General features: G+C 37.6%; 1 protein-coding gene across 10 annotated transcripts in view; it reads left to right on the top strand.

The window, feature by feature from the left end:
- The window catches only part of NCKAP5 (NCK associated protein 5), a 396,774-nt gene that overhangs the window by 305,853 nt on the left and 74,798 nt on the right, over nt 1-16,123 (top strand). For all 10 annotated transcript variants that reach the window (XM_050339951.1, XM_050339949.1, XM_050339948.1 and 7 more), the window contains one exon: nt 3,143-3,262. In XM_050339951.1, the coding sequence (XP_050195908.1) occupies nt 3,143-3,262 (120 nt within the window). The remainder of the gene's footprint in view (nt 1-3,142; nt 3,263-16,123) is intronic.

Here is a 16,123-nt window from a genome sequence, read left to right as displayed (position 1 = left end):
GGCAAACTTGCATGTTATAATATTTACTGAAAACATCCGTTCTTTCTCTTTCCACCCAAAGACTTCTCATATATCATGAGGTAATTGGAGTGCTGAGAACTGTTTATATTTTTTCCATGTAAGACCTGTATCAACAGTTTGCAATTTGAGTTACATCGCTTAATGAAATAGTTTTGTGATCTGTGCATCTATTTTTGCATATTAGTCTCTTCCATAGGAGTGTATTCAGGAGAATACTTTTTTACTCTGGGCTCTGTATGATAGTTATTTCTTCTTCATTTTCATCAATTAAATAAAAAGTGAATTTAGTATTAATTAAAACAGAAAGAAGCAAGTTCAGAGGAAGAGCAGTGTTTTTGTGGACCCTCTAATAAGGGCATTGGATCCCACTTTGGAGAAAAGTGAGTCTCATACTGAAGAGATAAAACAAGACTAGAGGGATGCTCGGATATTACTATAGTGAAACCATAGGAATACCTTAAATATGTGGGAGATTGCTATCTTAATAGCTAGACATTTTGCCCACAGGAGAGGAATTATAGGCTTCAGACATGTGATAGTTTTATTAATTGGTAATTTTAGGACTTCCAACTTTCTAAACTCAGACTTTATTTTACAAGAATACTGCTACCTTTATGTGCCTCATTTCTCCTCTGGGCTATGAGGGGTATTACCATTGGCAGGGTTTATAGCATCTGGGTGGGTAATCTACAACCTTATATTTCACTTTTTACAGAAATTCTAAAGTTTGAAGCATAAATCATCTAGTTTTAAAACTGTAACATAGGGAGGTTTTGAGCAGGGGCCTTGCTAGGATTTAAATTTTTTCTACATTGTTAGTTTCTGTGACTCATTTTTCCCTTTCGGTTCACTTAGTAATGTTGAAACGTTAAGCACTGTTGTAACGGCCAAGGCTCAATTTTAAAGGTAGATAATGATGGGTCTTGATGCTTGCAATCTCTGTTCCTAACAGAGATTGCCTTGTGCAAGACCAGGGATAAGAGGTCTCACTGATAGAAATCAAAGCTTTAGGGTTTTACAAAACATCAAACTCCAAGAATTTTTGGGGGTTGTGTTGGAAGGTTCTAGCAATTTCAGTTGAACAGCCACTTGACAGCCAACCTAAAACAAATATTATGAAACTATCAGGAGAAAATAACTGCATTCATGCAGTAGTGTCATAAAATCTGATGATGTTTACAATTTTCTGGTAGTCTCAAGATGAGCATATTTTATTGTGTGTTCACCTCTTTTAACCTCAGTGCTGGTTACAGCGGAGACTAGAGCAACTGTAGGCAAGAATTTAAGCTACATCTGATCACAGTTTCCTCCTCTGAGTTGTTTTCTCATAAAGCCAGGTCATTGTGTTGTTAATGGTATTGACAGGACAGCATATGGGGATCCAGAGGCCTGTTTCTCCACCCTCATATGGTGGAAAGTAATAGGAGCTAGGCAATACCACAGGGCAGCAAATGTCCTAAATTTAAAGGAATAAGGGGAAGTATTTTGGAAATGTAAATTTTGAAAAAAAAAAAACAACAAACCAAAACCTAGGTATGGCTGCAGCTTATTATTTTTATGTGTAATCTTTATTAGGAGACTGCTTTCCTTGGTTTATGAATCCCTTATACCTCAAAATGGACCGCTGCACAGATTATGCTGAAAAGTGTAGTGTCAGATTTTGCTCTCTCTCCAAAATCCTCTCTCTGAAAGAATCCTTTATTCCTCCAACTGGCCAGGAAAAGCAGGTTTTACACTGAAGATAGATAGATAGATAGATAGATAGATAGATAGATAGATAGATAGATAGATAGATAGATAGATAGATAGATAGATAGATGATAGATAGATGATAGATAGATAGATAGATAGATAGATAGATAGATAGATAGATAATTTACTGTATCTTAAAACCATTAACCATGGTTTACAGGTCACCTATGCTTCTAATGGCCAATTTCAGGGCTTTTTTGTAGAATCCTAGAATTGCTTGTATTGGAAAGGTCCTTTAAGATCATCAAGTCTGACTATTAATCCAGCACTGCCAAGCCCTACACTAAACCATGTCCCCAAGTGCCACATCTACACACCTTTTAAACACCTCCAGGGCTGGTGACTCCACCACTCTCCTGGGCAGCCTGTTCCAATGCTTGACAATCCTTTCCATTACAAAATTTTTCCTAATATCCAATCTGAGCCTCCCCTGGTGCACCTAGAGCCCATTTCCTCTTGTCCTATTGGTTGCTATCTGGGCAAACAGACTGGTCACAGCTTCCTTTTAGGGAGCTGTAGAGAATGAAAGGTCCCCTCTGAGCCTCCTCTTCTCCAGGCTAAACATCCCCATCTCCCTCAGCTGCTCCTTATAGGACTTGTGCTCCAGACTCTTCACCAGCTCCATTGCCCTTCTCTGGTCTCCCTCCAGCCCCTCAATATCTTTTATGTCATGAGGGGCCCAGAACTGAACACAGGACTTGAGGTGTGGCCTTACCAGTGCTGAGTTCAGAGAGACAATCACTGCCCCGGTCCTGCTGACCACACTATTTTTCATACAAGCCAGGATGCCATTGGCCTTCTCGGCTTGGGCACACACTGGCTCATGTTCAGCCCCTGTCCACCAGCACTCCCAGGTCCTTTCTGCTTTCCAGCTCTTCTTCCCCCAGTTACAGTGGAAAGGATGCAGACCACCCACAACAGGCCACAGCAGTAGTTTGGTTAGTCCAGAAAAAGGAGGGAGGGGATCAGAATAGTACCTTGAAGGCACAGTGCCACTTTGAACTTCTGCCTGGTTTGCTATAGATTATGCTTTTTCCTTAGCTTAATGCTTATTACAATATTCATGTATTAATTGCTGCTTTTTGCTTTGTGTCAGCTGCAAAATGAAACGCATTGCTAGCAAAGTCACTTTTATCCTAACAGAAAACTCCAAAAGAAGGTGACAGGTAACTACTGTTTGTCACTACCAGATTATTTTAATGTTATCCTGGATGATCAAACAACTAGAGAAAATGAAGTAGCACATTTCCAATTTATATTATTTTAAAAGTTGTATGTTTATTTCTTCTTAGTACGTGACATTACTTAGAGCTTTTTAAGTGCTTCTGTTACCTGCTTTCTAACCTTCCCGTTTTCCCTTGTGCTGCAGGGTCTGAGGGAGGAATGTATAAAGCTGAAAATGAGAGTTTTTGATTTGGAACAACAGAATCGAACATTAAGTGTGCTTTTCCAGCAGAAAGTCAAACCAGCTTCTGACCTCCTCCTTCAGGTAGGAAATGGCCTTTGCAGAAAGCAGGCTATGGGCTTTATATTTCTTACAATTATAAAATACTTTCCTTCCTTTTAAGGTTATGTCAATAATGGGAAATGACAGTTGATAGATTTAATATGTTAGAAGAATATCCATTATCTATAACCTGATCCCATTGAAATTGAAAGTGTGTGCCAATGAACTATGACTAGATATTGTGTGCAAATCTGGAGAGAGGAGCACACCTGCAGAGTAACTTACTTTTTTCGGTGCTTCTTCACTATGATAAATGGAACAATATGGGTTCATTATCCCTCTGCAGGGGAGAAGCTCGTATTCCTTAACATTCTGCTTGATGGTGAACAGTGTAATTTCCTGTGAGAAGACAGCCCATTTATTTAACTTTTGCCATATGTGATACTGTTGGTTTCAGCTTACTTGCGAGTGTTTAAGAACATCTTCACGGGCTTGGAGGGATTTTTTTTTTTTTTTTTTTTTTGCCAATGCTTTATGGGAGGATATAGCTGAGAAACCAAGTGACCTATCTCCCACTCATTTGCCATTCTGGAATACTAAGAGATGTTTCAGTATCCCTTTCCATTTGGCAAAGTCCATTATTTGTGAATGAATCCATCACCTTATCATCCTATTTTAGAAGTAGAATTACTTTGTAGAAGTTCCAACAGATCTAACCATGAGCTGGGAGAACAGCAAATGAAGACTCATTAAACCTCTGCAGGTCATGTCAGCTACATAAGTGATATAAAATGTGCATCTTACTTAAATCCTTGCTGCTCTGCATCTGTATCTCAGACTAAAATTTGGCTCTTCCACTGTTACTCGACAGCTGAGGTTTGCTAACTCTCATCAGGCTTGTCTCTTTATTTAGGAAACATGGTCTTCTCACAGCTGCTGTTAAAGGCAAAGGAATCCCCATGGTGAGGGTAAATAGTTGTAATTATTGTGGAATTCTAAAACACAGGCAGGGTGTGCCAGGTCACCATCACAGGGATCTGGATTCTTGGTTATCCTCAGGTTCTTGTTCTGTCTCTTGATTTTTTTGTTGATTTAGGTATTGCTAGGTCAGGACCTCCTCTCTTCTGATTTCTTATCCCTTGCTCCCTGCTTTATTTAACTGTTCATCCTTCATAGACCCCTATATAGGTGCCAGAGGACTGATTTATATTTATCCATTCACAGTTTCTGACCCATCCACCACAACATTGATCCTTATTGCTCACTTCTGCTTTTGACAGTCAGATCCCCTGCTCCTTCTTCCTGGTTTGGGGTTGTTGTTTTCTTTCTTTCTTTCCTTTCTTTCTTCCTTTCTTTCTTTCTTTCTTCCATTCTTTCTTCCTTTCTTCCTTCTTTCCTTCTTTTTTTCTTTCTTTTTCTTTCTTTCTTTTTCCAAAGTGTCTGACTCCAGGCTGTGTTAGTTTGGGGTTAGATTGCACAGAAGTCATACTCTGTACATTGATTATTACATATATGGCTCCTATTCCCAATTCCTTGTGTGGCAGTAATAAAGCCAGGTTTCTTCTAGGAATGTTAAGGAAGTGTTACATAGCATCTGAAAAAGTGGGATCAATGCTTTGACTTGAGTCCCTTGAAACCAGGTTGTGTCACAGATGTGAAAGAAGTTGAAAGGGATGAACTTGCACCAGGTGGAAGAAAAAAACAAATGAAAAACAGGTTCTCCTGAGGGATTCAAGCTATTTTACATCATTGTTCTTGCACAGATTGGCAGGAACTAATGTGTATAGGTTCCCCTCCCCCTGCTTTTCACTTGCTTTATCTTTATTGTCTGAGGACAAAAGGGAATTAAGTTCATTTGCAAAGTCCATGTCTTCCTGGAGAATTTACTGTTATGCTCCTGTTGCTATCAACAGGTTTTAAATCCCCTGGGGGATAAAAAAGCAAGGAACAAGTTGCAGTGTACATCAGAAAATGAGGAACTTCAGTTAAAACATTTCATATGTCTTTTATTTTACCAAAAAAAAAAAATCCCCAGTAAATTTGTGAGTTTCCAGAAATATAATTATCCTCTAAATGTACTTCAGACTCAAATAAATGGTGTGAAGTCTGTGATCTTGCAGTCCGAAATCTGAAGAACATCTGAAGAAGGGTGTTTTCTTAGGACTGAAATTAAACAAATACTGTTGTGTGCCTGCATAGAATTAAAGCCCAGTTTGGATTATGTCTTCTTGGAAATGCACATACAGCCCAGTTTTAGAGCAGTGAGTAAATATTGGTTTCAATGTGTCACTCTGCAGGAAAGTTCTGCACATGTGCTTAAGGACATTCCTGACAAATCGTGACTCCAGCCAAAGTGAATGGGCAAATACTGCAAATACTGGGGGCAGGGGGTGTTTTCAAGTTTCCTGTGCTGTCTGGTACAGTACAGTTCCATTTTATTTAATGCTGATCTCATCCCAGGAGTAGTCACACTTAGTACAACCAGAAATTTTGAAGAATGCCACAGTAGAGGGCAGAATCTAAAACAAGTAGTATAAGTTACTTTTTCCTGCATATCAGCTTCTGTGATTTGGTTGTGTATTACCATCCAATTATTCTGCATTTGACATTAGAAGACTTTTGTATTATGAAGTAAACTTATTTTTAAACCATAAACATTGTGACTTCTCAGATTTCAACAGAAATATAGTTTTCTTTTTTTAAAAAATTAAAAATTGGAATAGATTTCACCATTACCCTAGTTTTTTGTATGTTTGATTGCACAGCAAATAATACATGTTTCATGTGTCCTAGAAATTAGATAATTCACAATTTTTTAATGAAAAGATTGAAGCAAGTGTTTTGAATTTGACTGGAGAGTAATGGCCCCCATGCTATACCGATTGCACTGGTTTTGTTTTCATCATGCTTCTCACACAGCTCAAAAAACCCCGACTTTGCTACCAATTTAAAAAAAAATAATCATGTAATATGGTTTTCATGACTGCCTCAGGAATCTGCACCATAAAAATGGTCTTAAAAGTATTACATTTTCTTGCATTTACAAGAAGTGTAAGTACTTATGAAATTGAAGGGACTAATAGTATTTTTAAAGCAATATGTGTTGCATGTGATTGTGTATATTGCCGTGTAAGTTCTTTGCTGCCAGAAATTTCGGTGTGCTTACTGCTTGTAGGGAGTTACACAGATCACTCCTGTCATGAGAAGATAAGTAATGCAGTCTCTGCTGCAAAATGTAAGGAGGAGAAAGAGGTAACTTAGGATTTTTTTTTCAACTCTGATACTGTAGACAGTTTCAAGAGCTGCACTGTCTTTCTGGGAACATTCTTTCTAGCTGAAGTGTGTGCTTCACAGAACCAGTATTAGAGTAGATAAATAAAGAGGAGACTGATCGACTTTTATTAATTTTATTATTAATTATTATTTTCAGGCAATCTCTCTGAACAGCTTTTTTTAAATGATGAAGCCTTGGAAAAGTGTTTTGTGTCAGCACCATGTGAGAAAAAGCAATAGTTTTAGTTAAAACCTGACACACAAGAGTAGCTTCTGCCCAAGCAGCCTTAATTTTCCTCTTTTAATGTGGTTGCTAAAAAGACATTAAATAGTGCCTGTTATAGCAAGAGGGGTTTGGGAAATAAAATCAGGAACTCCATTTTAGTGAGCCACCTTGTATTTCATCTGCAAGTGGGAGAAATAGTTGGGGATGATAGGCAAAGATTTAAAACTGAGCAGAGAAAAACTGATTTGAAGTGAAGAGAGAAATCTGTGGAGGTGATATACAGAAGGATGCTGAAGGGATAAGACAAATCCAAAGAGAGGATGCAGGAGTAGGAATAAGAAGCTTTAGATGAAACTTATCCCTTCTGCTTTGCTCATGGCCATGTATAGCATCTACAAAAAATATTTTAAATGTCAAGATCACTGCATTTCTGTCTTTGCCTTACTTTTTCTAAATGGTGCAGTGTTTTCTTCACAGAAAATTCAAACTACTAAAGTCACCAAATTACAGTGTTTTTCTGCTTCTTAGGTGTGGCATCTCAGACTTGTTTTGAATGCATTGTGTATAGACTGCTCAGTCTTGAGGCACAGATCTATTTCTTTTAGTTACCCTCTTTTTCCACTCATACCTGAAAACATAACTACTGACATTGAACCTGATTTGGATATTACATATTCTCCTTTTACAGCAGTGAAGACTTGTATAAAATTACTGAGGATATCGGGGTCAGGATTTGCCTTCTGACAAATAAGCCAGTATTTTTTTATCATATTATGTATCTCTGTTTATACAAATTCAAGATGTTTGCCAGCTGAATTGTTCCCATGGGTGAAGTCCTACTTTCCCTTTTCACCCAGAAAGTTACTGTCATGGGGTTTCTTTTATAAAGCCTGCAGGGAATCTTCAGTGAAAGGTATGAAAAAGTGGCAAGTATCAAAATTTATTGAGTTGATTTATTTGATTAAATAAGTAATAAAATTTTCATAGTTGGGAAAGTATAAGATAATATTTCTAATCATAAGATTTACAGTGTCTCTGATCCTAAACTATATTTTCACTGCCATTTTATTTCCATCATAAAAATTCTACTTTATCAACCCCAGAATAAAGCAGGGAGGTCTCTTGAAGCATCTATTTTCTCCTTGTGTTTCTCTGGCCAGATTAGTTACATTTACCATCCACAGTGTTTTATTTTAGGTCTAAAATTTTTGTCTAAAATTCCACAGCACAGTGCACTGAATTCTCAGAAGGTCAATTTAAATAATAATTACTGAAAACTATGCCCTGATGTACAAGACAGAGTGTAGCTCTATGTACTTTGATGGAAACATCTGTACAGCTTTTGGCAGGAAGGGGTAAATTGCAACAGCTGCATTATTCTATAAGGGGAGAAAAAGAGGGCAAGTAATTGCCCCAACACCTGACAAAGGGAGATGGAATATCTGGGCCCAGAGTTCGACCTTTTGGTCAGACATCATTAGATGTGATGATGTCTGATGCAGGAGGTTAAAAGCAAAGTTGCATTGCTTTACAGCAATGAGATATGTCTGATATTCAAGTATTTTAGAAAGCAGGTATATAGGGTTTGAAATTAGAACTAAAGATCGTCACACACTGTTAGAAAACAGTTTGTCAGCATTCCAAAGTCCATTTCAGTAACTGGACTGTTACATGCCGAGTAGCAGTAGAATTCCCATCTCACAGAAGCCAGTCCTGCCTTGTGCCTCCAGGCTCTTGAGAGAGCAGGCAAACTTCATACCAAGATCAGCAAATTGTATTAAATTCGTGAAACTCCTGTAGTTGGCCTGCTTATTTTCTTACTTCACATTTATTCCTTTGTATCCATCAGATTGTCAGGGTACCCTGATCTGCAAATCTTCTGGAAAAGTCCATCTCCAGAACGATCTCTGTCCTTTTCTTCTCAGTAAGCATATAAATAAGGTGTGGCAGTATCTGTAGCAATATTTACTTAGTAAAAAATCAGGACTGGTGGCTCGAAAGGAGAATTTAATTCCAGATCTGTTAATTGATTCAGTAGTAATGGAATACTGCTTAAAAGTTACGACAATCTCCAGGGCTGTATCAACAGAGAAAAAGGTAATCACATAAATGTAAAGCATGTTTGATATATATTAAATTTAAACCAGTACATTAACCTTTATACAAGAATTAGGTTGCTAGTAGAGCACCTATTAAGAGGTGTAATGGTGGGTTTTACGCTACTTGTGGTTACTGGAAGATTCCAGGCTGTAGCCCTACTCGAGTGGTTCCTCCAGTTCAAGGCTACCAAAGCCCCAGGAAAGAGCCTCCAGCCTTGTAGCCTTGAGAAATTATAAGAATGCTTCTGTATCTCAGGAATCAAGATAGTGATCTAGTATGGAACACTCAAAGCTATTCGAGACTTTCCAGAACAAAGTAAAGGAACAGTTTCTTCATGTGAAGATGCTGTCATTATTTCCAGTCTTACATTATCACAGTAAACTGGTATCTACTTTCTATTTGTGTCATGTCCTCACTCAGCAATAACATCTGAGAAGACAGAAAAACAAAACACTGAAAGTCTGTATTTCATCTCAGCTTAAATCATCAACATTTAATAATACACTATAAACCATATTTCTTACTTACTGTGTTTGCAGTGCCAAATATAGGCTGAAGAAACATTACACAAATAAAGTATTCATGAGAACCAACTGGTTAGATGAATGAGTGACCAAAGTCAGTGATGAGAGAAGGAGAGGAAACACCCCCCTCTGGAGAAACTCCATCTAACCTCCCTAAACCATATGACTCCTAGTTTTGAATGCACAGCAGTAGCACAATATCTGAAAGAATTTGGCAGTGTATCTGATATGCTGCCAGCTCTGGAAGGAGCTCTGAGATAAACAGATGTTTGGGAGAGTGCTGGGAATCATTGGATGTCATCCACAGCAGTGGCTCTCCACGGGCCATCTCCAGCCACAGGGACTTGTGCTTGTGAGTGTGTAAACCACAGCCACGGTGTGTAGATCTCCAAGCAGTCTTGGGGGATCCCTGGAGTGAAGTGGCTTCTCTTGTCCCTCAAGATCACCACTCTGTAACAAGGGGAAATCCTGACACGCTCTTTTCCGACTGGGGAAACTCTAAGACTCTCATTCTCAAAATAAGACATTTGCCAAAAAAAATTTGCTGGATCTAAATCTAATTCAGGCTGATAAAAGAACATCACAAAAATTTTTGTTGTGGGCCATGGCATGATGCATGAGAGGAGAGGTAGGGTGGTGTCCCTCTCAACAGTTCAACCTAAAGCAAGAGGAGAACGGTATTTTATTATCAGAGAGTTAGATCCACTGACCTGATAGGTGTGCTCCATCAGTAATTTGCATTTTGGTGATTTACCTTCTTGTCAGACTGTTGTCCCTTATTTCAGTACCTCAGTTCTTACCAATTTGCTCTTGAACAAAAACAAAACATTAGCTAAAGCTCCCAGGGCATGTAGTTCTGATGAGAATTATAATTACTCCCAACCACTAAACATTCCTGTGTCCAAGTATTTTAACTAGCTTTGAGAGGTTCCACACAAAAGCACTGAAAGGCTTTCCATATCAACACAAACATGACATTTTGTGATACAGTTTTAAATAGATAATTTTCAGATACCAAATCTAAAAATGAGCTTTTTCCATTATTTATTATTAGAATAAGTTGATACAGCGATACCAAAACCAGTAAATCAAATGAGTAAATAATCTTTAGGAAAGCCACAAATGATCTTTGGTGGAGTATTTGTGAATGATTCTGACTGAGGAGAGCAGTCTTTCTGAAGTTTTGAAGAAATGTATAGGCATTGTTCTGAAGAGCAAAGACAGTATTTCAGGGTAAGCAGATGTCAGGAAAATGGTGGGGCTTTACTGGCGTGACAGACCTTAACAACAAAAGTAAGATTTTTACTACCTTTTTTTAGACAAAGAAAAATAAGCAAGTGACAAAGGGTGAACCATAGATTTCTCTTTATTCTATGCATAGGTTTTTATTACCAGTGATGATACATATGATGGCAGGAATCCAATATAACATTTGAAACCCTAAGCAAGAGTGTGGGCAGAGTCATTAAGTACAAGAATGTTTTTCATGTTTTTTCTTTTATTGTGTACTTTCTGTATGGGAACAAATTTAAGAAAAAAGGAAGGAATTCCACAATAGGAAATAGTATTGCTGTCTTCCTTTCCAGACTTGCCCTGTGCTTCACGCTTCTAAAACACATTAAAAACATATGCTTTTTTTATTCCATGCAGTTATGTGTACAATGCCTAATGTTTTGGATGATCTTTCAGCCTGTTCTCTTTGTTGACTGTATTAACAAGATGGATGAGCAACTTATCATGTGAATCTCTACATAAATGGTCAAGTGTAAGCATAGAGGCTGCTTAGAGCTTCTTTAATATGTAGTTGTCATATTTAAGTCAAGAGTCATTCATTCAGGTTTCCTTCTTAAATGGGAAAATCTTTCTCACTGACATTCTCATAGCAAAAACTAGCATGGATCTGTTCTAATGTTATCACAGTGTGCAATGTGATAAGTACAAGCCATGTGTTGCATATAAAAGTGCGAGTTCATGTCATCAGGTCAGCTTTTAAAGCCTCCCAATTTTGGATTTCACGGTGGAATGAAATAGTAGCCACTGCAAGTCCCACTTAAATGCAGTATTCTCAAACAACAGGTGTGCTGGGTAATTGTTTTCTCATCATGGTGCATATTTCACACTCCGTAACTCCCAAATGAAATACCAAAAGAATGTATAAAATTAAATGATTCAAAGATTTAAAGGGCTTTTTCTTGTGGTAAAGTGGAAATCTATTGAAATTCTAAAGCATTACAGAAATATAACCTTTAGTATTAGGGATCTATCATTTTCTTCTTATTGCACTTATGGAGCTAAGTGTGTAGTTCATTTTTGTTTTCTTACGACTTTGAGACTTAAATGAGGGATAACTGTGCAAGACTGTATATGAAACAACAATAGATAAAGGATTCATTTCATCTCTTATTACATGCAGTACATGTAAAACTTCATTTATATTTTGCTTTATAACTGTGGTTTTGTTACTATTGTTTAAGTGGCACTTTGAAGACAAGGAACAATATGGAATTATGGCTCTTTTACTGAGAAATAGGTGTTCCAATAAGTACTCTACTTGGTAATATTTAAACTGTTCAGATTATATCAGGTCAGTGTAATTTGCTAGTAATATAAAATTACACATTCCATCAAATGAAGCAAACTTACACTATGCTAAGTGGGTTGAAGCACATAAGATTACTCAACAGGTATTTTCTGTTGCCATCTGTTATGAAAAAATTAATTTTCCTGTGATATACTTTATATTTTTTGTGTACTCTCACAAATACTGTGTATAGAAGAAAGAGTTGCTAATTAGAACAAAATGTTGCTCATAATGAATCATAAAATACCTACTGATCCAACCCTATATTTTAGTATTGAATTTTACTAATGCTCTCCTTTGTTTCCCAAATGACCTATCTTCTTTAATGATGGTTTGGATACTGGTAAGATTCAAATCCTCATCCAAAGGCCGTGACACTATTGACTAAATCTCTGTTGACTTCGCTGAGAATGTGAAATACTGTATTGCAAGATAAAATCAGCACGTAGGTGCTCAGTGAAACTGAAGAGTCCATTAGTGCCTTAACTCTTAAATTACCATCTGGGTACCTCTCTTGATAAGGACAAGCTAAAAGGAAAAGTTACCCTCGTCATTAAATCTTTAACAATGTGATACTGACAGAATTGAGTCTTTCTGTATTTTTAGCATTTTTAGACTGCATTCATGCTCGTTTCTTTCTCTAGATGTGGGCAAGCTGTGTTTCATTAGTTACTGTCTGATGTCTGGGTGCAGGAAGGTGCAGTGCTTTTTCTGTGTCCTGTATGTGTTACAAGGGCATCTTCAACATTATGAATTAAACTCCAACTTACTGCATTAGAAGTATGGAAAACAGACTGCCAAAGTAATGGCATCTTGAATTAATATCAGTGCTTTAAAAATCTCAAACATACTCCCACTCTTCAACTCATCTTTCTGGCATACAATTTCAGAGATGAGCTACTTAATTTTGTAGTGTTTTGATCCTAGATTTTTATATTCAGTTATATTTTAAAAGCAGAAATGCTCCATCACTTTTTAATAAGTTTCCTATCACTTAATATTAACTCCTTTTCTCTAAATAAGCCTTGTGTATTTTTTCTGTACAGTAGATGCAGGCACTGGCACCGGTCTAGGCACAATTATTATGAATTATAGATACTGCAAGTGTGAGCACGAATCAGAGATTAGCACTGTATTTTAGAGGCTCACTTAGATTTATTCCTCTAAATGATCCTTGGGAGATCTTGACAATAATTAGAAATATGGGTACTCTCTGCTCTGCTTCCAGTCTTCACCAGTTCATGGGAGAACAACAAATAGAATTAACCATTAATTTGGGTCTTTAGGTCCTTCAAGCACACAGGACCAGACTTTCAGGTGTTCAGGAATTGTGCTGAGCTCTTCTAAAAATCTGGCTACTTATTTTGTGCCAAAATGGGAGCTGACACCTTTTGAAATTCCTGTGTAATACCTCCTAAGCCCTGCTTTTATCTACCGTGAAAAAAACGATCAATTCACAAGGGCACAGATTCCTAATCAAATGTTGGTTGGCATGGTTTCTTCTGAGCAGAGACAGCTGCTGAGAGAGTTTGCTATTCTCTGCTATCTGTGCCAGAGGTAAAGCTCCCAATTTCTCCCAGCCTGGGGCAGGCTGCCTCTGGTAGTGGGAGGAGGACTCTTCTAGGGGACTTTTCCTGCCGTCCTATGCCAGGGTCTAGCCCCAGCACTCACAAGGCCAGTCCAAGTCCTTGGAGGGCATGGTACCTTACCTTGCAGGAGCAATGGCTGATATTTCCTATTTTCCATTTCCTGGCATTCCTGCTGGCAGGGCAGTAGGAATGAGGTGCAGATGAACATGGGCAGCTCAGGTCTGTATCCTCATATCCTCCATGCATGGTGCACCCTCCCTGTTGGTACCAGCACTGGCTCTCCCACCTCATCTGCCTTTCAGATTTAGTAACACTTCTTGGCTTGCATGGCCAGGCTGATTGTGAGATCCTTCTGAAGTTTATCATCATTCCAGAGTAGGTTGGTGGAATTCCAGAATTCTAGATTTGAGATGCTTATTGAGATCACCAGATCTGCAGAGCTGTTCTCCGACCTGCACACAAGCCCTATGATTTTTATATCAGGATAAATCTTGCAGAACATGAAGTACCATTTTGAGATGGCAAGTGGTCAGACTTGAGACTTTCAAAAAATGAACTGAGCTCAGTTGGTTAGACCATGGTGCTGATAATGCCAACACCAAGGGTTTGATCCCAATATGGATCATTCACTTAAGAGCTGGACTTGATGATCCTTGTGGGTCTCTTCCAACTCAGAATAATCTGTGATTCTTTGATACCCCCAATAAAGGTACACTATGCCCCTCTAGAAGCTTTGTTTCTGAAAAAGTTGGGGAAGTCTATGGGACAATTCCTGACCTGTCAGAAATTCTTTTCATTTCAGTAATAGAAGTGAAGCCAATAATTCCTACCAGCTGGGGATCTGCCCACTTATTCTTTCTAAATTATACTTTAAGTAAGTGCTTTTTAGGAAAAAAGATAGAATCAAATACCTTGTATCCAGGTATTCAAGTAAAAAGTCTCTTCTTGTTAGAAATTATTCTTTAAGAAACAAAAACAATGCATTAGAGTTGGAGAAAAAACAGGCATGTAAAAGCCTTAAACTAATAATAAAAGTATTTCTTGAAATTCTCCTCCTACTTTTAAATTCCTTTCAGTTCATATGTCATCTCAACAATATTACACACACACACATACAAAAGAGGGTGGAGGGATGGAGAAACCTTTTAATGCATAATACTGAGGCAAGGAAAATATGGCTTGTTTAACATTAACCTTGACAAATTCATGCTCTTGTCATTTAAATGAATGAACCTTTCCAGTGTCTAGATTGCTGGACCTTGGGAAACAGCAGTGAGGAAGAATTGCAAAAATGTTGCTCATCTTTCTTATATTATTTTTTTTGAGTAAATGACTGATTTCATTGAAATCCAAATTAGGATGAATCTGCTCACTTGAATCACCTGTTCACAGCCAATGAACTTCCATGTGAACAGTGCTTACCCTCCTCGGTTGCCATGTATTGATCTAAAACTTCTTCCCTGAGCCTTCACTCTCCTTTTCCTCCTACAGGCAAAAGGTTAGAGTTAGATAATAGTATTAATTTTCCAGACATCTGCACATGTTTTAATAGCCTTTAGAAGGTTTGAAATGGTTTCTGTTTGACCACCACAGGGCTAAAATGCCATTAAGACTTAGATTGTAGCAATACATAACAATCATAGCCCTGTAGTTCAACCTGGCAATAAAAAAGCTAATTTATTTTATTGGAGATTTAAATTAATGTGATGAACTCCTTTCTCAACAGGAGCTGTAACACCACTCTTACAAAAAAATACCATGGCCCTGCATATTTTCAAACCCAGATAAAATACTTTTAACAACCTTGTATGTGTATTGTTTGTGCTTTTTGGAGTGTTTGTATGTGTGTGTGTGTTCATATAATATTACTTACTGTTCCTGAGACCATTTTGGTTTTTCTGTCATATCTTCATTGCTGGTCTCATTTTTTTCTGCCATCTAGCTCATAGGCTCAGCAAGAAGAAAGTGATTATTAGGGCAGTCTCCAGTGTTAATGTTGGGGTTTTTTACCACCTTGAGAACTGGAATTTTCTTGTGGACAAAAAATATTGCTGGTTAGGTAAATTCAGTTTAAAATAGCTTTTAAAAGAGAGATACGCATTTTAAAAGGATATTTTTGAAAAGCTGTGAAAGAAATATTTAGAGCTCAGACAGTTATCATTTCCGACTATATGCCAGAGGAAAGCTTCAGCTTATCCCATTATAAAGTGATAAAGCAGCATTTGATGGCAGCAGCTTCTGTGATAAAATGATCATGGCAGCACTGAGAATGAATCTAATAAGGGAATTGATCTGTAGATTCCAATTCTGTAAGAGCCAACATCGATCAACATAAATGTCAATAAGAAGATCGTACTGAGGTCTGCCTAATTCCTTTAGATTATTTTGGGGCATAGTCAGAAAGTGAATGTGAAAATGAATTTTAAACTGTAGGAATCACAAAGGCAACGACCAATATTATGTTGTGCTACCAGGAATCTGACTGTCATCACTGACTGTCATAGTATGAGCAAATTAGCAGCATGTAGAAATTAGTAAGTAGCTTTTTAGTAAGTAGCTTTTAATCATATAAAGATTGATAATGCAATGACTGTTGCAGAACTGAGACTG

Source organism: Myiozetetes cayanensis, unplaced genomic scaffold, assembly GCF_022539395.1.
Source record: "Myiozetetes cayanensis isolate MyiCay16 unplaced genomic scaffold, myiCay2020 scf9, whole genome shotgun sequence".
NCBI lineage: Eukaryota > Metazoa > Chordata > Aves > Passeriformes > Tyrannidae > Myiozetetes > Myiozetetes cayanensis.
Note: the sequence above shows the minus strand (reverse complement) of the source record. Positions and strands in the feature narration are given on the sequence as shown.